Below are 27,135 nucleotides of genomic sequence, written 5' to 3' on the forward strand. Positions count from 1 at the left end.
TTTTTTGTTCTCCAGGAAAACCAGTCATGATTGTCATCGAGTACATGGAGAACGGCTCATTAGATGCTTTCCTCAGGGTGAGTATCACCTTCGGAGCGCAGGAGGTTTAAAGCAGCATCTTTTATAACTTCCCTTGAAAGTTTTCCCAAAGAGGAGGCGGCCTGCAATAGGATCTGTGCGTTGCATAAATATCATAAATCTTGTGCTAGAGCTGCTGCAGTGCTGTGACCTACATTTCCCTCATGGTCAGTGAATATGACTGACCTGCCTATGCTTTCTCTGCAGAAACATGATGGTCAGTTCACAGTCATCCAGTTGGTGGGGATGCTGCGGGGCATAGCGGCAGGAATGAGATATCTGTCTGATATGGGATACGTCCATCGAGATCTGGCTGCGCGAAACATCCTTGTCAACAGCAATCTTGTATGTAAAGTGTCTGACTTCGGCCTGTCAAGAGTGGTAGACGATGATCCGGAGGCTGTCTACACAACAACTGTGAGTCAATTAAAGCGCCTGCTCGCTCTCTTGCTGTCTGTACCCCGAGACCTGTCAAATTTTTCTAATCAAGTCACAGCAGCTGCATGAAAATAGAACAGGGTGCACATCCAGGTAGTGTGCACCACCCATATTTCAGCACGTTCTAATAGGCACCTTTTAGAACGGTTTGGGTTGCCAGGTTGTGAAAAATCCCATTGTTTCATTGTGTCTGCAGTTAAAAATATCATGTCATCTGCCAAATAATAAGTTAGTATAAATCTCTGGCAGCACTGAGTTAATTATAAGTGCAAAGTTTGGGTCCCGGATCTTCAGTATCAGTATCAGTCAAAGTCTCATATCAAAACTGGAAAGATTTTCATAGCCATAAAGAAAAACAAAAATTTGATTCAATAGTCTCAATTACTATTATGGGAACATAAGTAAATAGTTGAATATTTAGTGCAATTGGATTTTTAGAAATTAACAGATTGTATATTCCGGGAATATCTTTCCCGGTTAGAAAAATAAATCCAGCCAATAATTGGGCCACAGGCTTGTTTTCTACTGGCTCAGTATACGCCCAGTTCCATGGCCCGAATCTGGCCCATATACAGCACGATTGTCAGATGCTACTTCCACATCTGGACCAATTCTGGTGAGCACACAGAAAATCATCCAGCTGTCAGCCAATACTGGAAGATAGCAGTCAAAATCTGGAATCTGTATCTGGAAGTATATGGGCCAGACATTGGGCCAAGGACCAAGACATACAGTACCAGTCAAAAGTGTGGACATGCTTCTGACTGGTACTGTATGTTGGCCCAGAAGTTTCATTTTGTTATCTGGGTTAATGTTTAATGGAACAAATGCTTAATCAATAAAGAAAATAATAGACAGGTTAATTGATAATTAAAGTACTAGTTAGTTAGTTAGTTGCAGCTCTGCTGATGTTGCACAAAATACCAAGCCATTGTTTGAAGTAAAAATTTCCAAGTGAAAAGTATCTCAGGTACTAATGTTTTAATGCAGCTCTAATGAAGCCATTAAGTCTGCAAATGTTTTGAAGTTGTAAATGTGTTTGTTCATTGTGTGTAATTGTAAAATTCTCTCTAATTGATGTTTTAGGGGAGGATGCAGGATGTAATGAATTTGATCTTTACTCCAGCCACTGACCCGCATTTTACTGAACAGGGTGGCAAAATCCCCGTCCGGTGGACAGCGCCAGAAGCCATCCAGTATCGTAAATTCACCTCTGCAAGTGACGTGTGGAGTTACGGTATCGTCATGTGGGAGGTCATGTCCTATGGGGAGAGGCCTTACTGGGACATGTCCAATCAAGACGTGAGTTACTACCTGATAAGAAGTGATAAAGTTACTAACACTGTAACTCTGGGCTACCTCATAACCAAAGAGCATAAACTGTCATGAAATGTAATGTATTGATTTGTGAAAGTGCTCAGAAATGTTCCTTTTCTTTGCTCACAAATAACAAACCAGCATTAAGAGTATTAGTGTTGGGGAGGTTATTCATTACTTCCAATCTGGGCCTCAACACAGTGCTGCTGTCTCAACTAACTAATGATCTAAAGAGAGCATGATTTGTAAGAAAACAAGATTTTCCATTAATCTCTAATTATCCCTAATGAAGTCATCCCACCAAAACACAGAAAATCACTGACAAAATCCCAGTTTGTGGTTTTTTCTTTGAGGCTTTCTCTCAGGACCCTCAAGAGAGCAGCTCTGCGGGGATGGTAACCTTGGGCTTAATTAGTTCAAGAAGTCTTCATGCAGTTTGAATCCATTTGAAGGAGAAACAGTCCTGAAATGGGACAGGCATGAAAATGAAGTCCTGAGAACACAGATTTGATGGTGCTATTAATATGAATAAGAGGAGTGGAAAACACTTGTCATGCAGAGTGCTTTTGATTCAAATTTCTTAAGTTCATAATGACTTATGGTAATGGGAACCAGTGTGAGAAGCAGCACGGAACCAATAACACAGCAAACAACTCATGCATATTTCCCAGTTTACACTGAATTTATTGCTTTGTTTTAGAATTCCACCAATTTTACACACCAGGTTTACTCACCATGGTTAGTACTACTCAGTCTGTCGTCTGTAGCTCTAGGGGGCTTTTGTAAAGTCTGAGAAAATATTTGTTCATGATTTTAGAGTTGGACCCATACTATATTGTTCTCTGCTGCATTAATTTTGACCATTATTTTTTTAATCTCAGTCTTTCGAGGTCCCCAATTTTATGGAAGTGCAATACTAAATTACACAGCATCTCTTTACTTAGCCCCTTTATAGTTGTTTGGACTCCTTTAAATCTCATATTTAGCTCACTCATTCCCTGCAAGGGAGTCACTTTACATCTCTCTTGTTGAAAATAAAATGTTGTAATAACTGTATAAGATTTATGTTGGGTAGGAACAAAGCCTTGAACATGAGTCAGTAACATCAGGTTGTGCTTGTATACAAAAGTAATGAAATATAAAATAGTAACTCTTAATGCTTTTTTTTATCTATGTGATACAGTCAAACCTCAGTCAACCACAAAACAGTCAAAACAAAACTTTCCACCTCCTGTAGCAATGCTGCTAAAAAGAAAAAAACAAAAAACACACATAGTAGGAACAGTGACACTGCTTCAAAAAGCCAGAATTTTCTCCCACTTCATTGCTGATATTATGAAACTCAATGCACCAAAGCTGGAAGGGAAATTTTGAGCTTTCCGGGGCTTTCTTCATTTCTGTAATTAAATAAGATAATGTACCTTTAAAGGTGCGGAACGATAAAACTAATTAGATTTGTGAATCTGAGATGGGTAATCATGATTCATAATCAACATGATCATTTTTATACCAATCCTGTCTCACCATCAGCTAAATTGTGAACACTGACTCCTGACATTGCCCACACTTTTCCTCCACAAACAACACGTTTGCTTTTTTTCTTTTTTTTTTTTTTAAGGCCCACACATCTTTTTACAAATGTCACAAATTGCTATAATGATTGACTCACCCGCAGTTCTCTGAGTGCTGTCGCCTGCTTTCCTGCCAACTCCCACTGAGAGAGTCCAACTGCGCCAGACCACTTGAAGCTTTTCCTTATTGTCGGACACTTGACACATTTTGATTGATGGCAGAAGGCGAGCGAGTTCTGGCTTTAAGATTCCTGCATGGCGCCCGGTGTTCGGTATCCACGGCATCAGGGCTAAACATGATTAAGATTCTTGGGTGCTGCGAAGCAGAGGCCTGCTGATTGAACAATCAAATGTTAGAAATTCTAAACAAGATGTCCAGCCATTAAAGTGGTGTATGTGGCTGTGTGCCACTCCACTACTTGACAGACATCAATGTCAGGTATTTTTTGTGGTTTGTCAAGACGTCAGCAAACATCCCCCCAACAGTTTCAGTGTTTTGACACCTTTTCTCTCCATGACTCATTCTTGTCTGAGAGGTCCTGACATGAATAGCTGATGAATATATGCAGAAACATACACAGATCCTTATCCACACAAAAAGGGGAAGGGGAACAAGGGGCTCATATCAAAGGGCGAGTTACTGTTGTCATGGCATTGACTTTTAATGAAGAGATTTATAAACAACGTGGGAAATAAATCTCAGGGAAACAACTCTGTGTGCACTTTGGAATATATCTTAGTAAACGTCTACAGTGCAACCTGAAGCATGACCCTGTAGTGCCTTGAAGGTTATCAGTAAAATCTTACAATCAATTCTAAAACTCGCAGTTGACCAGTAAAGCTAGACAAGGACTGGCGTAATATGATTCCATCTCCTAAAGTTTTTCTGTAAATGTCTAGCTGTAGCTTTTAGCACTGACTGAAGGCAGGAGATTGTTTCCTGTCTGTGCCTGGTGAGAGGAGAGCTGCACTAATCAAGCTGAGGCAAATAAAGAACATGCATAACCTTTTCAGGATAAGTAAATGATAGCTTGATGAATGAAGTTGAATAAATTACACAACCTTTTTAACATGACCATCAAAGTAAAGTTCATTTATTTATTACACATTGGATCTCATTTCCTTTGTCTTGGCTGTTATCATCTATGAATTATGATAAGATTTTCTCAGCAGCTTTACTGATGAGATGTAGAGTTAGACAGTGCTTTACAGCAGTGTGCACAGGGAATAAACAAGCAGTTTAGTTATGCCATTTACTATTGAAACAGGTTCAGCTCCATTTACATTCAGACTCTCTTCCAAATAAGTAGTCAAGAAAATTAGGATGAACCAGGCATTTGTTTAAAACTTGTCTAAAATCAAACTGGGGAATTAAATGTCACCATAACTAATTCATGATTGAAACAAGGCCAAGTTCTGGCATTTTCGTATTACACTTCCACAAACTTGGGTGAAAAGACAGATTCCAAAAAAAGAGTCAAAATCGATGCTGTAGAGGCACATATATCCCTTTTAATCCCTAGAACGGGTCACATTCCAAAGATACTGGATCCTACACTTCCCATGATATGATTATGTAGCATCTTCGGTTAGACCCTCCCCCCTTGGTAAATACCCACGCCTTTCAAACTCCATGTCCCCACTAGGAAGTCTACAAGTCAAGATGAAATACCTTGGTGATGGCACATGAGTAATTCTTTCAGACTTGACGAAGACATTAGACAGGAGTTTTCACAGGCTGGCTAGTACTCCAATTGATGAGTAAATTGACATGGACATAAGATAACCTTGGTGAAGTGGGTTTTAAAAACAATATCTTTTAGTCAGTATTTTTGCAGACAGTGCTTGACAAATACAAATCGAGATCATTAATAACTCTAGCAGGGGGCAGATACAGTAGAAGGATCTCAGCAGCCTTATTTGAAAGGAGGAAAATTTACATGCATACAGTGCACAATATGCTTTTGATAATTAAGCCCCAACACAAACTCAGTGATTAAAGGATGTGCATTAGGAATAATAAATTATTGACCTTGCCAGAAAGGGTTGGAGTTCAGATGATACTAAAGGCTGATACTAAAAGGTTATGGTTAGGTTTGGACCAAAGGCTTATAACAAAAGGTTTGGGGGGGTGAGGGTTTTTATGGTACAAGAGGCTGATATCAAAGGGTTTAAGGTTAGGGTTAGGATGAAACTAAAGGCCGATATCAAAGGGTTTGAGGATAGGGTTAAGGTGAAAGTAGTTACTAAATGGTTGAGGGTTATGGTGATACTAAAGGTTGATACCAAGGGGTTCATAGTCAGGATGATACTAAAGGCTAATACTAAAGGGTTTGGGGTAAGGGTTTGGGTGGTATCAAAGGCTAAAATCATAGGGTTTGAGATTAGAGTTAGGGTGATACTAAAGGCGGACATCAAAGGGTTTGATACAGTTTAGGTGAAAGTAATGATACAAAATGGTTTGATACTAAAAGGTTGTGGCCAGGGGTTGGGGTGATACTAAAGGTTGATACCAAGTGGTTTAGGGTTACAGTGGTACTAAGTGCTGATACTAATGATCCATCTGTTTTGCACTCTCCAGGTCATAAAGGCAATAGAGGAGGGCTACCGTCTTCCGGCCCCCATGGACTGTCCACCAGGCCTGCATCAGCTAATGCTGGACTGCTGGCAGAAAGACAGAGCTGAACGTCCCAAATTTGATCAGATAGTCGGCATCCTTGATAAGATGATTCGTAACCCTAACACCTTGAAAACCCCAGTGGGAACGTGTACAAGGTGAGGAAATGGAACCCAGAATTTTTCATTTTAAAATGTGGATTCATACAATAAAGAATTCTAACTTTTATTTTAGTGTATTAGTGGATGATCCAAAGTGTCCAGTGGATGATTTAGCTTCTGTAGTTCACAGATGAAAGATAAATCCCAGGGGATCGATACCCCAAAGCAGCTTCCATGGCTTTATGGTCAATAGCAGGGCTTTTAAATCAATCTCTGTAATGAGTTCCTGGTACTTTAAAGTGCAGCAGGGACTCCAGACCTCACTTTGACGTCTGTCAGATGAATTCTATTTGCAGTCAGAACATACTTTCCTGAGGTGAGATTGAGACTCAGAGGTTACAACTGGTTAAAAAGCACTTTACTATATGGAGACTATATGGCTTGGATGTAATCAGATTGAAAAGATATTGACCAAAATATTTTCCTGAAACAGAAAGCTGACATGGTGTATCTGTTTGTGAATTTTATATTGATTGAAGCCTCCATTCGGCTAGTTTCTCTCCGTCTTGCAATTTACTGCACCGCTGGGTGCCTTTGGCCATCGCTTTGTCTCATCTCCTGCTTGATTGTGTTTTCGGCGTTCTCTTTTCACATAAGACATAAACATCTTTCTGTGCTCTTCCTGCAGACCAATTAGTCCACTGTTAGATCAGAGCACACCAGACTTCACTGCTTTCCGCACAGTGGGAGAGTGGCTGGAAGCCATCAAGATGGAACGATACAGAGACAACTTCACAGCAGCTGGCTACAGTTCCCTTGAATCTGTGGCCAGGATGTCAATCGAGTGAGTAGATACAAAGCCCTCAAGGGGTTAAGCATCAGTAGAGAACATTAATACCAGCCACGTTTAGACTGTGATCTCACTTACACTTTTGTCCATCTGAGCCGGAGTAAACAAATCTACTTTCTTGCATTTTACATTCAAGATGAGCTTTGGTTGACTCGCCATCCCTTGAGGTTTACAAGTTTCTGTAACTTTATCTTCAAATAGTGGCTGGAGCCTTTATTTACTGAAGGTGCAGAGAGAACAGGCCTTTACGTCTACTTCCCCCTAATTAATATGCTTCATCATATTTTAGGCATTAGCCTCCCTGTTTATTGACTCTCCTGTTCCTCTTGTTTTAATTTACTGTTAATGCAAAGTAAACACTTTCTCCATGTTTACCTTGTATTGATGAACTCAATAATATGTACATTTCCACAGTTCAAAAACAGTGAAGTCATACCTACTGCTTGATCGCTCTGTTTGTCTTTACATCAGAAACTGTCTTTAATCACTAATTACTTCTCATCACTTCTACTTTGCTGTATTTTTGCAGTTTTGAGTGTTAAGCTAACATTACTGTAACACTTTTGACACAAATCTATCTCACATTAAGTCTTTCAGGAGCTCAGAGGGCATGATTCGTCCCTCTCCTCTTTGGCCTTTAAAGTAAACATCTACACAAAGTGTTGTTGTGTTGATTGTACCTCAACACCAATAGAAAACACAGTGACAAAATTATTAGTGAGAGTGTGTGTTACTGTTAAAAAGCAGAAATGTCACAACTCTTATGTACTGTACCCCACCCCCCCACCACCACCACCAACCAACCACATCACCTGCCTATTGTTATTTTACCCAGCCTTTTATTCAACAAAACCCTGTGGCTGATCAAACTAAAGAATAGAAATATCTTTAGATTATCTTTTAGTTTGGGAAAAGATTCAGATTTGAAACCTCTGACCTTGGCAGTGCCTCAGGTAGACACTGGCAATGAGGGTCAAGCCTGCAGCTGTAATATCACAGCTATGTTTCTCACTTCCTGCTGGCTTGGCTCAGTTTTGAAGCTACAGCTACAGCAAGGTTTTTTTTTTCTTTTTTTTTTCTAAATGCACAGTTAGCTGAGGGCTACTGTAACACGTTTCAACTCATCTAAGATCCATAACCTAAGATAAAGCATGTTATAAAATATTAAAGATACAAGATCTGAGAAAAAAAAACAAAAAAACAACAAAAAAAAAAAAACATGTTCTCCTACCAATATTAAATATCCTTATATTGTGTCTCTCTGTGTGAAACCACATGTGTCTGTGTGAAGTCTTGGCTGTTACTTCATTCTTACTGGCTGAGAACATATGAAAAGCTGAATACGAGCATCAGCCCAGACTGTGGCTTGCCCTCAAGTTGTTACTGAGAGTTTCCAGTCACCATCACATGTCAACATCCATCTCCACATCCCCATAAAATGTTCAAAGCTTTGGGGTAAACTTTCCAAGCATATTACCCAAGAAAAAATGGAGCTCTAGATTCCTTCAGAGCCATCCTGTTTTTGCTACATATTTGAAATTGATGTTCAAATGTATCATTGAGACTCAAAAACAAACCTGTGTGTTTCCACTTCCTCACAATAATGAAAACCCTAAAGCTTTCTTTGTTGCCATGCTTTGGCTCGGTGCATTGACCAATGTGCTGTCCTGTCTTCCAGGGATGTGATGAGCTTGGGGATCACGCTGGTGGGCCATCAGAAAAAGATCATGAGCAGCATACAGACAATGAGAGCCCAGATGCTACATCTCCACGGCACAGGCATCCAGGTGTGACTGGGATGGGCCGCCACCACCTCAGTTACTGGGGTCAAAACAAAAAACAGAACTGATCCGGAGTAGCGCTTGAGACGTAACCGGGATTATGGTCAAAGTAAACAGACATCTGCCATGTCTGACTCTTCCGGCTGCGTCCGGAGCGAAATCATTCCTTTGTTCCTCGGTGAAGGATTGTGGTCTTCAAAGGGCACTAATGAGAGGAAAAGGGCAAAAAAAACAGCAACAAAAAAAGAAACTACCTGGATGAGACTTTTTCTGTTTTTGCGATATTTTAATTTTACATTTTTTTTTAAGAGGCGCTTACAAACTCAACCACATATCAAATGGCACATTGGAAAGGAGTTTGATGCTTAATGTTTCTTTAACTTAATGAATGATTTAAATGCTCACCACAGCTATGGAGTTCCTTTAAAAAGAACAAAAAACACCTTTCTCTCTTTGTTTTCTAATTTGTTCGTTTTCTTTGTATCTGCCACCGTGACATGTTGTTGCGCATGCAGCGATTCTTTTTTGGACTTGACAACAGGGTAAACTCTCCTTTCTCCAAAACAGAGGGGAACTTTTTGTGCAGAATTCAATGTACCTTTTTTTTTTTTTTTTTGTGCTGAGACACGCTGGACTGTTTGAATTGTTTGCAGTGTTTTCGTGGTATCCTCAAAGTGCGTGTTCATCACCTACAGGAGTGACTTTTTGACATGGTTTCAACCTTCCGAATTTTTTTTTTTTTTTTTTTTTTTTTTGTAAATCAAGGAATTTTTCCGGAGTGACACTGAGGAGACGCAAGATGTGAACTGTTCTCCGAATCACCTGACTTTTATATCAGAGTAGCAATATCCTTTGTCTTAGTGTTCACTACAGGAAACAAAGAAACCGCTACTTGGTTATTGAGTAGAATGTTTTAGCACTGTTGAACGATTGTACTGAAATTGGAGCTGCCGCATGTTGTTTTGCCTGAAAATGTCGCACACAATTGTTGGTGCATTGTACAATTTTTAAAAGGTGGATCCAAGAAAGGTGTAGACGAAATACTGCCTTAAATTATGTTTGATTTAAGTATTGCCATTACTTTAGGCACTTCAATGGCAATGCTTTCTGCGGTTCATTTTGGAGGGTGGACAAGCTCCCTATTTTTTTGTTTTCTTTCCATCTGGAACTTGAACTGGTGAAATCAAGTTCATGAACACGGTTTAATGCCACGAGTGACACAGTCAGCAAAGAAGCGATGAACTAAACAGAGCAATAATTACCAGGTAGAAAAGGTCCTCGCCTGAGATTTTTTTTTTCCTTTTTCTTTTTTTTTTTAAGGTGCTAGGTATAAACGCATGTGTGTGCTGTGCTGAAACAAAAACCCTTTGGAAAGATTCAGTCACCGCTGGAAAGGAAAGGAAAGGAATGTACCTCTTTGACGGGAACGTGCTCAGAAAAAAACTGCTGTGCCAAGTCATCAGACGAAATAATCATAGTTGTGTTTTTGCCTCTTGATATGCTTAAACGTTTGATGAAAATCTAATACGGCATGCAAGTGTTGAACTGAGTGGCTGCAGAGATGAAAGCAGCAACATCCGAAACACTAGAAAGGTGCCAATTAGCCTTGCTGACATCATCTTCTGACACAAATGCGCCACCCAGAAATCAAAAGAGCCCCCTTCAGGGTTGGGGTATGAAAATGCGGGCCCCAAGTAGCCGGAGCTTGTGTCAGACGTGGATCGTGCTGTTAAATTTCCCATCGTGCCGGCTCTGTAGGCAGCCACATCGCAGCTCCCCTTGTTTATTCATGCGTCTCCGCTGCTCTTCTCCCTCACAGGCACAGATAAAAGTTAAAGTGTCTCTTAAGATTTGCTCCTCTTTTCTTCCACACAGCTTTGTATGAAGAACAGAGGCCAGGGGTGTGTGTTTGGGGGGGGGGGGGTTGTTAGGGGTTCTTTTTTGCAGAGGATGTCCTAAAAGCCAATCAACCTATTTGGTGCCATCTGTCTCCACTTCAAATGCAAAAAAAAGACATTTTCCATGTTAAATATGTTTTAGTGCAGTTTTCTTTGATAGGAAAATACAGTTATCCAGCTGTTGTGTAAAGAGGAGTGTTGTTCACAGAGGAACACCATTATAACTGCTTTTATTAATGCTGCTGCAGCCTGACATACAAATCTATATTTTCAAAGATTAAGTCATTTTAATGAATTATTAACAGTTTTGCATAGAAAGAAAAATCACAAATCAACCTTGAGCTCACTGACAAACAAGAAAACATTTTCATCATTGTTCCCCATTTTCTCGACTACGTCCACATGAAGTCAGCTACGATTTTAAGACTCATCAACACCCTTCATTCCTCCCCTCTCTCTGGGTAAAGCTGAGAATGTCTGCTCCATCTTTTGGTGTATTGGAGGTCTTGGAAAACAATCAGTCTGTCCATCATGAATGAGGGATGTTTAGTGAAGTAAAACCAAAAACAAAACCATTTAATTGTTGCCTCCAGCCCTCTGTGTGATGTCAGTGGCACAGTACAGGTGTTGTCATTTACCTGTTTTTACATTTATTCTGCGAGATGACAGAGTAATCAGAAAATAAATATCTGATCAGGTCTACAAGTGCACTCATGATTATTTTCAGTCAATCTCCCAGATATTTACTCCAATGATGAAGTGCAAAATGACTTATTTTGTCAAAGCAATCATCCAAAACCCAAGGCAATAAGAGTCTGGAACGGGAGAATAGAAATAATAGTTAATGTTTAGATCCATGTTTCCCAAACTTTTCCAACTCTTGACCCACTTGAAAATCTCAATAATGTTGGCGGCCCACATCCAACGCAGTAACAATACGGAGGCTAAATAACATCTCCTCTGAGCACTTTTTTTATTTCAAGGATAACAATCGAACAATCAGGACTGAACTCAAAGGACAGGAAGTTGAATTTTTCTTTTTGTTTGACTTGAGAGAGATTCGGCATCTCTCTCTTGACTCTTTCATTTTAATTCTTCCTCTTGCTAACCAGCCACTCATTTTGATGCTCCAGTCTTTGCCATGGATGTGATCTTTGGGCGCATTCAGACTGATAGCAAATACACCGGCAACAACATAAAAGTTCCTATTATCATTTTAAAACATGGTTTATATTTTCATTTTTTTTAATATAGTTACATCTTTTCACCAAAATTGCAAATGATATATTGGCCGACCTGCAATTACCTTCATGGCCCACCGGTGGGCCCCAGCCCACAATTTGGGAACCACTGATTTGGATGTTATATATCTCAGATGAATAATCACCAGTGGAAGTGATCACAGAGAGCAGTGGATGGAGCGGAGGTCTGAGCAGCACCTGGTGTGTGTCTTTATCAAACTGTGATATTTGCCCCTCACCAACCATTTTCTTTAATCGAGCACAGACACCAGTTTGATTAAAGACAACAGCTTCAACATGTAATTTTAGCCAGACCCTGGGCAAAAATCTAATCAGTGGGGTCTGTGGTCTAATTTGTGTCACTTCAGGGGTCCTTGATGTGGAAAAGTTTGAGAACCACTGATCGAGACGTCACTGCCGTCTAACCTTGAGAAACTTATTTTTGAGGGCCAGGACCAGTGTTTCCTGCACAGTTGTGAGGCTTTTTATTTAATTAGGCTGGTAAAAATGATACTGGGCAGGCTGTGATAATTCGGGCTACTTACTGTACCAAAAATGATGGCTTCAATCCAGTAAATTAGTCCCTCTTCTCGGCCAAGCTGTGTGAATGAGATTGAGAGGGCAATGAGCTCAACAGGCTCAGTGTGACACACAGTGTCTGTCTGATAACTGATGACTCACAAAAACTCATTTTTATTTTGTCATAGCTCTATGATGAAATACTTGTTTGGGGTCCAGTACCTGTATTATTCTTCCATGTGGATGATTTCACAGCCTCTTTGAATGGAGACCCACCCTCTCCACCCTCTCCACCCTCATTTTGACTAATGTCCCAAACCTTTAAAGTTTGGACCAAGCCACAGGGGTTATCACTTTTGATTTTGGTGCTCTACTTTGGTGCTGTTTTGGAGTCATACATTTTTAAAATGATGTTGTTAAGGTCACCTTAACATAACATCTGCTCGCTCGCTTGACTCCCGCTGCCGTTGACTGGTTGTTAAAGGCATAAGAGGCTGATCAGCACCACAGTAATTCACAGTGTTTTACAGCTCATTAGGGCGATTCACTCTCTCTGACTTCAGTGCAGCGTTTTCATGATTGTATGTAGAACTCAGTTAATATCTAGTGTCATCAGTGTGAGCTGTGACACAAGAAGGTCTGAAGACCTTCAGCTGTTCTCTTGTTCAGGTGAATGGAGAACGTGAGGAAAACGTCCTGAACACGCTGTGATGCATGTCAGTAAACTTTAAACACAGGATGATCCAGCTCATTGTGATGCTTTGTCACTGTGGGACTCACCCTGCCCAGCTCTGAGCCCCCCACCCCATGTCACACACACGCACACACACGCACACCCACACACACACACACACACACACACACACACACACACACACACACACACACACACCCTTTATCCATACAGCAAAGCTCAGCAATTGGGTCTTGGCCAGACCTTTGAATTGAATACCGGCATAAAGTCATTCAGTCAGCACAATACTCCCCAGTTCAGAGGCAGCACTCTGTCTCACCCCCCAACACACCCCCCACCCCACCCCTGCTGCTCTGATTTTAAAATTGGGCCCCTGGAGGCCCCTCACACGCTGAAGTTGTTTGCATCTTTTTTTTTTCTTTCACCTGTGCTGGGGGAAGTTTGGGCCAAATTGAGATTAAGTTCAGGATAAAATCAATTCAACGTCCAAATCACCTGTAACCTTCACTGATGAAGTCACTTTACTGTCTGTTTCATCAACCTGAGGCTGCTCAGCTCTGGAGAAAAAAAAACAAATGTTTTACTGTTGTTCTATTTCAGCAAACACACACAAATAAAAAAAATTTAAAATTAAAAATAAAAAAAAATTATATTAAAAAAAAAAAAAAAACAGGATGTAGAGGGCTTGTTGGAATCAGGAGCAGCAGATAGAGTATGAAGTTATTTTTCAAATCTTGTGGTACAGCAGTTGGAAATTAGTTTCACCGCTCTGGCGAGGTGGTGGGTAATTCCAAAGAGTGCAGCACTGTTGATTGTGTCCGAGAAGAGTCGAGATTTGAGGGAATCTTTGTATATGTTCTAATTGTAAAACTTGTACATTTTATTTATATTGTTTTTTTGTTGTTTTTTTTTTTTACACATATTACTCAGTAGAGAGCTCTGAATACATTGAAAATGCACTATATTTTTATATCTTGCAGATGAATTATTGTCACCCCACAAGATTTCAGTTGTACATAATTTCTCATTTAGGACCAAAGACAGTTGATAGGATCTCCATCTTTACTTTGACTTTGTCTTTATTTTTGCCTTTTAGTTTGTTGTACAGTGATACAAATTGTCAATTTATTATTTATTTTTCTGTGATGAAAGTATTGAAGAATATTCACTGGTCAAAAGTATTTTCCCCAACAGAAGATCATTTAATTAGACAATTTCTTGTTACATAGACAATTCTTTTTGCTTTGTAACCTTTGTAATAGACTGTACATATATTTTTGGAAATATAATACAATCTCTATAGAAGTTTCTGTTGTCTTTTGCAGTGTTTTTTCATCATTTCTTGTATCCTCGCTGGTGTTTATTTTATAAGCTATTTTACAAATCAGAAGTCCATATGAATTTTAGCCGTATTTAGTCAACATCTTTCATATATGTAGTCAGTTTTTAGTTGATGAAGAAAAAAGATTTTTTAGTCTAGTATAGCTAGAGTTGTTCCGATTCCCATACTAGTTTCAGAAATGCCTGAAATACTGGGTTGAGAATCAGAAAGTATGCAAGTTTATGCACTGATCTGATAACATGTGATGCCTATAAACTTAAGAACTATACTATACTGGTAAATAGTGTAACATCCCAAGGTCACCAATAGGCAGACCATGGACTTGGTCCAGACCCAGATGCTGTCCTATCCAGATCTGGACCTGTAACCTGTAAATGATTGAGAATTACTACATTTTGATGTAGTGTTTCTGTTTTAACTGGTGCAGCTTTTCTAGGCTTTACGGCACTAGTCATGTGATGCTTCTCAGCCAATCACTGTGACTTGAGTCAGTGTGGGAGATAATGCAGGAGCATATGACAGCTTGCAGTAGGAGGCTACAACAGTTTTCAATTTTATTTTCCTATGTTGTCAAGTATGAGAAGGCTCAAAATGAACACTGTTAGCGGACTACTCGATTACTATGAGCAAATTACTTAAATAGTATTTGTATCGGAATGAGTTTGTCCAAAGCTTTTCAATCCATTTAAGCAGTTGATCACTGTGTCTGTTCATGTTTTACAAAGGGCCTCACAACAATGACAGCAATCGTATCACATCCATACAGGGCCAGTGTTATAGAGCTACTACACAGCTTGGTACTTGGTAAGGGCCCATACACTGTGTCTTCCTTAAAGAAACTGGTCTTAGTTGAGACACTTGAGTCTTTCTTCTTCATCCATTTATAGATACTGAGAAAAACTGTCAGTAGTTAAGTGCAGTTTTAGTTTGAACCACAAACCATTTAAACACTGCATTGCTCAGATGAATACAGTAAAACGAGAGCTACAAGATCTAAAGACAATAGCAGACAAAGAGAAAACTAAACCCAGACATCAATAGTTGTTTTCTCACAAACTGTATTTTTGTACTTCTGTAATTTTGAAAAACTGTGTTAAGCCTCACTAAACCAAACACCTTGAATGAACCTTTCCAATCCTCTCCCAGAATCACACAGCCAAATATTATCAAGATCCCACGGCAATCTTTTCCCCGACACTGCTGCACACAGCCCAATTTTTTTTTCTTCCTGCCAAGCTCTGCTTTTACTATGATTTATTTCTCTGTCACCCTCTCAATTGGCCACACAGCTCTGAAAAGGGATGTGGGACGCAGCAAGTTCCAAGCTCTGGCGCTGTTGGCGCTGCACTGCAGGTGTGGCAGCTGCAGGACGAGAGCATCAACAGTTCTGCAAAACCCCCAAGATTAAATCCAGAGCCAGCCTTTTTGAAATCCTCCCCTCCTACAATATCTGTGCATCTCGAATACAGTGCAGGGTTTAAGGCAAGTAAAACACATGGATCAAGAAATAATGGATGAAGCTTGTTTTGCCTTTGTCATAGATTTATTTCATCCCGGTTATCGTAAACAGTGATCCTAATTATTTATCTTCTCCTGGATTACACTTCCAGCTACCTTTCAGGTTTGTGTGTTTGGCTGTGACTGAGAAACTGTGTGGACACGCTTGCAAAACTTGTTTGTACATGATCGCACAATAAGACAGCCAGAACTGTCCAAACAGTCTTCCCCGTTTTGTCATTTAATCCTGCAGAAACTCCAAGCTCTTCGAAGGAGCTCGAATGGATTTCTTCTGATCACATCTTTCAGCAGCTCTGATATTTATTCTAGGAAGGCCGCTAGCTCACCATGCTGTCTCCGAGCCTGCTCGACTGTCTCTGTGCAAGCCCCCGGTTTTGGTTTTCACATGAATTTGACTTTCTTCCATCTGTTTCTCTGTGGCTACTCCTCAATTCCCATTAATTAAAGCTACAAGCCTGATCCTGCTTAAATGGTGAGATCATCTTCAGAGGTAAGAGTCTGCAAGGAGGAGAAAAAGTGCTCTGGTGCTTTATCTCAGAGCCTGGCTTTAACATCTAAAGATAGACACTTAGTTTAATAGTCAGTCCTTAAACTAAAACATTGTATGACTCACTTTACAACCAATTTGCCTCTTTTTAGTAATCACTTTCAAAAAAAAAAAAAAAAAAAAAAAATCCTCTCAGGATGAGAAAAGTTAGACGTTTTAGTCAAGCAACTTAATGGGTCAATTCACCCAAATTACCAATAACATTTAAAATCAACATCTCTTCCCAGAAACAGGGCCAAACACACTATCATCAGCTTATTTTAAAGGGACTGTTTCTTTGGCAGAAATCTACTCATTCAACAAACTGACTAACACAGAAAGAAAGAAAAACAATGGTAACTGTTCAACTCAATGGCAACTGAACAAACTCCATTTGCTGAATAAAGTATGTGTTAAAGGGTAAATAGACCGTACATATAAAGCAATTTTATTGTCTTATAGACCGGTCAAAGTGCTTCACTTGCTACAGTCACCCAGTCATACACCATATCTATATATAGGTATGCATGGAACATGCATCAGGGGAAATTTGGGTTCAGTATCTTGGCCAAGAATACTTCAGTCAGATTTCCATCCAAATGTTTAAACATTTCAACTAAGTTTCCAGAAATCTGGCAAAAGGCGGATAAAATTGTGCATTTCCATTTATTACTGTTATGAAAACATTAGGAGTTGGTTGGTCAATGTTAATGCTAATTCTGCAGTCAGGTAGCATTTCACCATTGCAGAGGAAGATGCAGAGATGTCATAATAAGAGCTCCAGGCAAACCTCAAACATTAGAAAACCATGAAGAAAACACAATGGAACCATCACATTTGTGTTTATTCCTTGTTTTCATTTTGTAACAGCAGTTTCCTCAGTGCTCCACAAGGGTGTAATGTTTTCATCTGTCGGCAGTGATGTAATGTATAAAAGATCATATGACAATCTCAATCCACGATCTGAATCATGATCTGCATCCTGTTTCCGCTTCAATTTTATTGTGAAAGTCCCCACTGGAAGTTGTGATTTGTAGCTCTCCGCCACTTTGACGCTCCATTCAGATGTTTGTCTGCTCGCCCCTACTCCTCACCCACAATGCTGTCTTCTGTTCACAAACCAGTTACACTTTTTGCTTTGTTCATGTGGAGTATTTGTTTGGACAGCGTTTTTATTTATATAAAGGTGATATATGTAAGTGTTTTGATTTTAAGGTTCAGCTGCTGCTCCAGCTGGTCCCGCCTCCTCCTGTTTCTCATCACACAGATGGACTGAAACTTCACCGTCTTGAACTGCAGCTGGTGACGCTGGTTCTTGTTTTACTCAGGTGGTACAAGAAGAACTGGTACAAGTGCAGCTACACTAAACTCGCCGGGGCTGCAGAGCAGGACAAGGAAGAGCATCGCCAGCTGCAGTCAGCGGGCTAGCTGTTTTAATCGTTGACAGAGGGCTGGTTAGCAGTGATTTTCAAATTTCATAACTACATATGGGACCTTTTAATGATGTGATCTGTACACTTCATCTGAAGAGTAGATAATATGCCAAAGTAAGATCATCCATGATATAAGACTGTTACATCGCCCACCCCCACCTTCCCCATCTCACCTGTGGATGCCTGGCAATCTCCAATCAAACCCTTTGATCAGCAGTTTCCCACTCATTAAGACTCTCTAGGCTCCAGGGGAGGTTCCCTGTTATTGGAAGCATTTTTTTCCTATGGACTTCTTCCCATGGTGATCTACTTCCTGCTTGGATCTAAGCACCAAAGTCTGTTCCACCTGTTCACAATAAAGTTTATTTTACCTCAAATTTCACATTGCCTTTCACTCTTCTTCAGCCTCTGCTGATTGTAATGTGCTGAGATAAGTTTTTCCTTTCATGGAGCGATGAGGTCAGAGCCTAGATGTCAAATATCAATGCTGTACACACTAACATTCAGATCATATTTCATTTTGAATGGTTTGGCTGACTGAACTGTGTTAAAGGCCTTATGAAGAAAACCTGTTCAAACCCATCACAAGAGACAAAGTGCTATTATTCATCCAAGTCAATAAATGTTATCGCCAAGATATTAACACCTGCACATCTTGGCAGGCTGTAGTGAGAAAGTTACATGAAGTTATGATTATCATAAATATTTTTGGCAAACACAATACAAAAGGCTTTTGTGTGGTGTTGTTTTCTCCAGGTCTTCTATTATCACAGTATCACAATTTGGTTTCAGCAGGAGTGTGTGTGTGTGTGTGTGTGTGTGTGTGTGTGTGCTAAACTGTGCTGCTTGTAAGTGGTGTGTGACTGGTGTTTCTGCTTCAACTAGGACATGTCTTAGCACGCAACTTACTTTAGCGCCATGCTAACTCAGTATCACTGTCACTGCATCTAGATTTGCATCTAACATTGCTTGAACTGAAATAAAAGGTGCTGGTACTATACACCAGCAGCCTGTGTAGCATGAATCATGCAGAGAATGATTAATGTGAGGGTAAAAATGACTCATTTATAGTACAAAATACTAATCGTACTTTATGCACAAAACACAGTTTACCACCAATAGCTGTACAGACCATGTATAACAGAAGATTTTGACTCAGCAGCTTTATGACTGAACTAAATTACAGCAGCAGCTTATTTTGTTCTCCTTTCAGGACCTAGTCTATTTCTACAATAGTTTTTACCACCACTAATACTTACGTTCATTACAAAGTGCCAGAAGTGCGTAAAAAGTAACAGTATTTATTTGGATGGAAATGTAATCTGCAGGTGAGTATGAGCCCAATTCAAGCACTGTTATCCACTGTTACCCACTCCCTGGTGGCTGGCTGCAGAATTCATCATTACCCCTGCCTCCTCCTTGTTACTATATTCATTGGTTCCAAAAACTGGACGCCCACAATACTTGTGGGGACCTGACAGCTCTGTGGGCACCAAAATGCTGAGACCCCACAAGTTTAAATGGCTGTTTGAGGGTTAAGACTTAGTTTAAGGGTTAGGTTAGGTAAAAACGCAGCACTCTTAAGAGGGCTACATGGGGCAAGGGCACATGAGGGCCCGTTAAAACAGTGTTAAAAAAGGTCTCCCTTAAAATAATTCTAGTTTAGGTGCTTAAAAATCACTTAGGGTTAGTGGGGGGAAAGGCTGTTGACACTAATAGAATTAGGTCTAGGTTAGGTTAGGTTTGAGGTTAGGCATTTAGTTGTGATGGTTAAGGTTAGGGAAAGGGGTAGAGAATGCATTATGTCAATGACGAGATAGCTGTACAAACTAATGTTGGCCAAACGCATTATCAACATATGTCTATACTGAACTCAGAAAAGTCACTGACACTTGATTGATGCAAAGTAACCGTCGTGTAACTGAAAGTAATCAACATCCAGTCAGTTATGTTATAGTTTGTTTTTTTTTGTTTTATTTTAATCTAATTGCAACCCTGCCATGCATCACATATTGGATCTTTATACATCAGAGTACAAAATGTCTTCATCTACAGCTCTCCAATACACTGAAGCGCTGCCACAGAAAAACAGAGGAACCCGGCAGACTGCCAGAGGATGATAACAGGGAAAGAAATCATTTGTATTTGGCGATTCTGCAATAATCTGGAGCCCTGCTCCACCGTTATTACAGTATCTGACATTTTGCATCTCATATAGAAGTCAAATGGGGATATGGAGATGAATGGCTCTAAAGTGTGTAAATTGATTAGGAGGAGCGTGTGGGCCTGACTAATGGTTTACCTGTTGGACTCCACAAGGAAAACAGATCATGACCCATTTAGAAAACAAAGGCTTTGCTTTTCACAGCTCAGACGTATCCTTTGGGGAAATATAATGTGGTATTTACAGATGTAACAAAGCAGACTTTTCATGCCTAATCTGTTGCTCTTGTCTTGAAGAAAAATAGAGGTGATTTTTTGGAGAAAGAGGGCCTGTATCCTAAAAAAGAATGAGAAGTTGCTTCATCTATTGTTTAGCCACTGACCTGCCTGTAGGAAAAGAACATTAATCCATTCTTATTACTTTGTGAATATTGGAGAAAGTTTCTAATTCCAGTGTTTTTGCTAATCAGACCACGTTGTAAATACATTATGTTTTTGCGTTTTTCAAATTAGACAAAACTCCAAAGTTCTGGTTCCTGGACAATGTAGCCTTTAATAGAGTGCTGCAGCGATGATGTATTTTTGTGGGCCAACCTGGTTCCCTTGACAAAAAGCCAATGGGATTTTTACATGGGTTTTTGGATTATAGCAGGAAATAAGCTCTGCGACAAACAAGTAAATGATACATATTTTGTTCAGGAAGATAGTCTTCATAAATGATCACCGCTATTATGATTTTTTTTTAAGCCTAAATGTGATTGCCAGAACTAAAAAGCTAATGTGAGGCTATAAACAAACTACACCCCTGCTTCATTGTAACCACCACTAAACTTCAACTTGTGGTTTGATTCAGCTCTTACCTTGTCTACAAAAACCCTTCCTCTAACAAAGTTAGTAACAGTTTGCAAAAGTGTGAGTTGAAACAACAAGGTGAATGTTGCTGTTGCTGTCTGAATGGCAGCTCCTAATGGACAAAATACTCACTACAGCTGAACCCAGTCACTCCCTGGCTTGATGGCTAATTGCAGACAGGTGGGCTTCAAGCCATGGTATTAAGCCTTTACTCAGGAGTGAGTTTCCTTTGATGTAATATTCAATTATCAGTTGTAATTCAATCCAACTGGTAATCATTGTACCGATACACTGTACCGAACTTTTTATTTTTAATTATTATTGCCTTTATTGGACAGTTGTTGGTGTGAAATCAGACAGGAACAGAGTGCTATTATATACAATAATGGTCTGGTGATTGGAATCAAACCAGGGACATTCTGATTATATGGCATTTACTTGTACACTTCTACACCATTTCAACAAGGGGCGAAGTTGTACATTATAGTTTTTTTTAGATACAATAAGTATAATAATGTCTCCAGGGCTCTAAATCCTAAACAGGTCAATACATGTGGATATAAATACATTCAAATCAAAGATAAGAGTCAGTGTTTTAACCTTGTGGTGATTGGTTGTGATTGGAGTACAGACTTAAAACAACAATAAATGCTCTACATCATAACTGTATTTACTGCATCTCGGTAAGAGCCTCCCACTTTGACTGCCCAGCAATTTATGAGAACTGTTCAAATCCACTGCGTTCAGTAATGAAGCAGACAAGGTGCCTTCTCATTCTGCAAACAGGAGAACTTTGCCTTAATTTTCTCTTTAATGTTGTGTGTAATCCTGAGTAAAAAGCTACTCAGGCTTCATGTGTCAGATGTCAACAAAATAATCTGAAAGTCAAACAACATATCTCGGCTTAATCTCCTCTCTGGTTTCATCATTACAAGGGTAAACATCATATTTCCAGCACAAAGTACTTCCATTCCTCTGAAGTCACTCTCGCTCTCAATCGACAATCAGGAGAAATTAAGAAGCCTCAGTGACAGGTACAAGGGCATCTGAACATCTCTTGCAGAGGAAGTTGGGGGTCACCACATTCATCCAGCTCATATTCTTTGTCTTCCTGTTTTACAGGTCGACATCAAAAGGCTTCAATGATGTAGAATGATGATGGTTTTTTTCCCTTCTCCTTTTTGTTTCCCCCCCCCCCCCCCTTGTTTGTCTTGTGTGTGTGCATGATAGAGCATGTCATGGCAGACCTGGTTACCTGGCAACTGTTGACTCCACCCTGATTACTTCATTCCATGCACCTGCCATTCTACCCACCTGCTGGTCATCACCAATCAAGCCTTGCTCTGTGCATATATACTGTGTCCTACCCCCCCCCCCCCCCCACCATTCAGATAGTGGGGAAAGTAGACTCCTCCCAGGACATTCTCTGCAACATGTGGCTGTTAACAATGAACTGTGATCTTTATTCTTCAAGCCTCTTTCTGTTTCTGCATTTGGGTCCAAAGAAAATACATTATCTGTCAAATGGTGTCATTGCTGCAGGAGTGAGTCCTAAAACGCTAAAATTAGTTAGCATTTTAGCATCGCTGGTTCACAAGCCCCAAAGTCAGTGGCTGAAATAAAGTCTGTGGTTAACACATGTTCAAGAGATTTTATTCCCGTTGTGATTTCTTTGAGCTTTTATGTCTCTTAAAAAAGGGCAGTTGCTATCAAATGGATAAATGATACAATGGTTGTTGGCGACATTAAACATTCAACCTTTACAGCCTTGTGTCTATGCTTTTGTAGAAGCTAAATCAAACAACAAGTTAGAAGTTCAGTGGGGTAATGCTGAAGTCATTTGACTGGTGCAGTTTGTTTATAGCAGTTCTGGCTATTGTACTTAGGCTTCAAAAATCATACAGTAGTTTTCCTGTGTTAAGATTATCTTGCTTAACAAAATGTCAGCAAAACTTTTTTTTTTTTTTTTTTTCTGCAGTAATTCAAAAGCCAGTGTTAAAATCCCATTGGCTTTTTGTCAATTAACCAGGCTAACATCTGGGTTGACCTACAAAAATCCTTGCACCAATCTATTACTTTTCAATGGCTTGATTAGAGACAGTTTTGATGAATCCATTTTACAGCAACTTTACCAAAAGTCAAAGTTAGCGAGTGCCTTGTCAATATAGTGGATTGTAGCTTAAATGAATGTTAATGTTTGTCTGTTCTGGATGAGTAAATGGTCTGCTAACAAATTGAAACCACACCGTTAAAATAGTTAAAGAAAACTACCCGCTAGTTAGTATAACTGAAAAAATATTCTCTACCCAATTGCCAGACAACAATGTCAAACAGTTCTTCAAAACCTACTTCCTGCATTAACACTGAAATTAGTATAAGACATGATCAATCAGGAGGTGCGAATTTATCCAATATGGATGTAATGCTCAGGGATACTGAGCTGAAATTCATGCCGCAGCTGTAGTCCACTGCCAGTTTGACTATGCTGCCACAAGCTGCAGACCAAATCAAAATAAGCTTTATTTCATTAGGGTTGTATCCAAATTAAACCTACCCATACATCTCTCAACCTAGCATATTTACAAAACCTTCTTGAAGTGGAAAGATTTCTAATTCAGTTAGGTCTCACTAAAAAAGAGGTAAAGAAACATGTAGGTTTATAGGCTTTTAAACTCATGGTAAAGAAATTCTTAAATATTTATTAAACAGAGTATCTTAAAGATGTGTGGATAACAATAGCTCCAGTCTGTGTTTTCATCTGCAATAATATAAACATTGGTTGTTTCCCAGTGGGAGACTTGCCTAAAGTAGACATTGTTATTCATACAGGATTGTATAGAGAAGTACACCACAATGATTACAATCATTTGTTCCTGGCAAATCGAAGGATAATGTGGTTCTGATGCAAATCTGACTGCCGTACCTTGAACACTATACAATCCCATCCTCCTTTGCTTCCTGAAACTAAGTTTCATCTTGATTAAGTGTTGCAGCCTCAGTCAGATTCATCATACGTCTGTATTCAGAGTGTCTCGGGGTGCTGTGGGCTGATTGAGAGTGGCCTGGCTACCTTGGTTTCATGGGGTCCTCTTTTATGGCCGAGGCCCATGGCACCTTCCTGCATCAAATATTTAAGGAGGCAGTAAAATATGGCTCCCCCCGCCATGGTCCTCAATCCCAAAGGTAGATGATCAGTTTCAAAGGCTGGCAAATGTCTCTGTGGGAAAGGTTGATGGATTTGGCAGATACAATGGTTTCTTTAAAGACACAGCAGAGCAGAGTGAGTGATGGTGCTGCTGCCATTAGCTCACTGCTTTGCTGAGAGAATCTCAGCTCTGTTTCCAGCTGGGGAGAGGCTCCTTCAAAGCAGACACACATAATCTAATGCACTACATGGAAATCACATTACTCTGTACACTTTTAATAATCAGGATCACTAAACCCTGATTATTATGTTTTCCTGTCTTTATCTTGTGATGTTTAAATTTAATGCATGGCATATCATCAGATTTTTTTTTTTTTTTTATTTTATTTTATTTTTCTCTCTGTAATAAACCACTCAACACGCCAGGGAAAAGTATTGTGACTCTCCAGACGTAATCATATTTGGATTTTTTGCTAAGAAGAGAAATGTAGCCACAGTTTTGAAGATGCTGGACTCATCTTGAAAATGGCTGATCTGTGTCACTGCAGAAACTGCTTACCTGTTTGCTGCACAGAAATGCATTCAGCTTCCCAGGGCTACACTGGTTGCGTCAAAATATTTAAATAATTAATGAGGTCACCGCTGCTGCCTCATGTGTAAATTGCTCAGTTTGAAGACACTCGTATGGATACTACTGCTGTGTGGTGATCACTGCAATTTTAATATAGTCACATAACAGGAGCCTACATTCTTTCTTTGGCCTTTTTTTTTTTTTTTTTTTTTTTTTTTTTTTTTTTATTTAAATTTTTTTTTTTTTATGCCTTTATTAGATAATATCAATGTACTCAGGCACCTCTGTGGTAGTTCCTGTTATGCCATGATGACACACACAGACTCATAAGGTGAAAACGATATCAGCCACACTAACAGCTGCTGATAAAGAAGGATATGTGATCTTTAGGGAGGTTTACATGGGTGTGATTTCACAAAATGTGACCAAAACACTGTGGAACAAAAGTGCACTGAGCAGTTCACATTAACCAAAAGGAGAGATTTACACAAGGCTCTTTTTTTCATTTTGAAGGAAACGTAATCACTGGCTGGATCATGTTCAGAGACAGTGTATTTTGAATCAATGATGCGCTGCATTTGGAAGTGCTTGGAGAAGACAGCAGCCGTACATAGTGTACAACTGTCACATCAGAGGCTGGGCTTCAGATTCACAGGCCTGCCTTTGTTAGGTTTAGGCAACAACAGCACTTTGGTTAAGGTTTGGGAAAGATGGTGTTTTTGGTTAAATGTAACTAAACAGGTTGAATTTGAAGTTACTGTTACTGTACTAATCCAGACCAGAACCTTAAACAAATGTCTAAACAGAACCATACAAACTTCAGTATCGATGTATTTGTGACAAAAAAAACCAAATCCTCATTGTTTTATAGAAATATATAATATGGTCGCAATTACATTTCTTACAAAATACATTTGCTGTTGCAGTTTAGTTGTAGAGAAATATACTCTCTAGGAGGCGAGGTTGACATTCTTCATGTCTTTGTTCCGTGTGAGACAGGGTCTGAAAAGCAGATGTCTTTAGCCAGATGTGTGAGTTGGAAATAACCCCGGGCTGTTATGTATGTTTTTATCAAACTGGGTGAACAATATGAAGTAATAGGGGTGTGTGTGGGTTTTTTTTTTTTTTTTTTTTTTTTTCAAAACTCACTTCTCCCTTAATCTACTTTGACAAAGTTTTAAAAATGTTCTCTTTATCTTAACATTCACCCTTAAATCTCAAAAAACAAAGGCATAATACTGAGAGCTATTGTGGGGAAATTGAATTGTCTCAGCAAAACAAAGTGCATGTAAATATATATCATAGTATAGATAAATAACCCCTAAAAATCAAGAATAATGTATACATTATGAGCAGCAACATTTCCTGCTAAGCATGAAAAATGAAGAGAAGTAGTGGTGGTACAGAGAATGTGTCTTGTGGCCAAGGCTGAATTATAAACCTGGCAAAGCTTCTGATTTTTGTTGAAAATTTGTTTCACTGGTTCAGTTTTGTGCTGATACTGATGTTGCACTTATAATCAAATTACCACAGAGGAAGACTGGGGCCAGGTAGTTCATATCCCATCACAGAAAAACGGAGATGAGAAGAAATGTCAACAGCTAATGTCCAGTCCTGGGCACTGTAGAGGGTAAATGCAGATAGCAGTGTTAGCTGCACCAAATGCAATTTAACTTGTAGCAGCAAAACAAAAGTGTATGACAGTCAGTCAGTAGTGCAGAAGGTTAACAGTTGGGCAGTGTAATCTTGCTGTGTTATCAGTAGGTACGAATATTTCTGCCATCTTCACTCGCAGCTTGCAAAGCAGCAGCCTATGTTGATGATCGGACTAAGTGACTTTGGTACCGCAGAGAGATTTTTTTGGGAACGTTCAACAGATTAACTTGGGCGGCAATAATGCACTGACATTTGGAAAAACTGAATAGATTTTGTGTTGATATTCACTCTGGTCTCTATTACAAGTGTTGCGTGTTTGATTTGAACTTAAAGTGGACTCAGTGAGTTTTGGAAAACCCTCCTCAGCTGAATCAGTGCTGTCAGGTCTGTGTAGTACAGACTTTAGGCTTTCTGGAATAGAGAGAAACACAAAGGAAAAAGTCACACGAGCCACACAGGAGTAGCTCAAGAGGCACGAACGTGCTAAGAGCTGTTGGTATACAAATCCTAGTGACCCCCTGTAGATAATTTATTACATTGAAATTAGCTGTTCAGAGCTGCTCCAGACACCAAAGGCTCCATTCTTATTGGCTAATCATAACTGAATTAAAGGAGCTATTTGAAATGTTTTGCTATTGCTACATAGCCAGTGTTAACAGCTTTTTACTTAACAGTCTTGCCAAGAGATTCAGCCACTATTGCATTTACAAGACAAGAGGTTATAATAGGCTATCTGAGCAGCACAACCTGTTCAGGTCAGCCTGGACGCTCCAGTAACTCAGTATCTGAAAGTGACAAGATGGGAAAACTGGGCCATGGTAGCT

At 39.6% G+C, this 27,135-nt stretch overlaps 1 protein-coding gene across 7 annotated transcripts in view; it reads left to right on the plus strand.

The window, feature by feature from the left end:
• The window catches only part of epha7 (eph receptor A7), a 96,877-nt gene extending 82,467 nt beyond the window's left edge, over window positions 1-14,410 (plus strand). For 4 of the 7 annotated variants that reach the window (XM_071478464.1, XM_071478466.1, XM_071478468.1 and 1 more), the window contains exons 12-17: window positions 16-77; window positions 286-495; window positions 1,603-1,818; window positions 5,986-6,179; window positions 6,811-6,966; window positions 8,651-14,410. In XM_071478464.1, the coding sequence (XP_071334565.1) occupies window positions 16-77; window positions 286-495; window positions 1,603-1,818; window positions 5,986-6,179; window positions 6,811-6,966; window positions 8,651-8,765 (953 nt within the window). In that variant the 3' untranslated portion in view covers window positions 8,766-14,410. The remainder of the gene's footprint in view (window positions 1-15; window positions 78-285; window positions 496-1,602; window positions 1,819-5,985; window positions 6,180-6,810; window positions 6,967-8,650) is intronic. The other 3 variants (XM_071478469.1, XM_071478471.1, XM_071478470.1) reach the window with 1 other exon arrangement.
• Window positions 14,411-27,135: the final 12,725 nt, after the last annotated feature.

Source organism: Trachinotus anak, unplaced genomic scaffold, assembly GCF_046630095.1.
Source record: "Trachinotus anak isolate AG129_WGS33_773 ecotype Australia unplaced genomic scaffold, CSIRO_AGI_Tana_v1 ptg000005l, whole genome shotgun sequence".
Taxonomy (NCBI): Eukaryota; Metazoa; Chordata; class Actinopteri; order Carangiformes; family Carangidae; genus Trachinotus; species Trachinotus anak.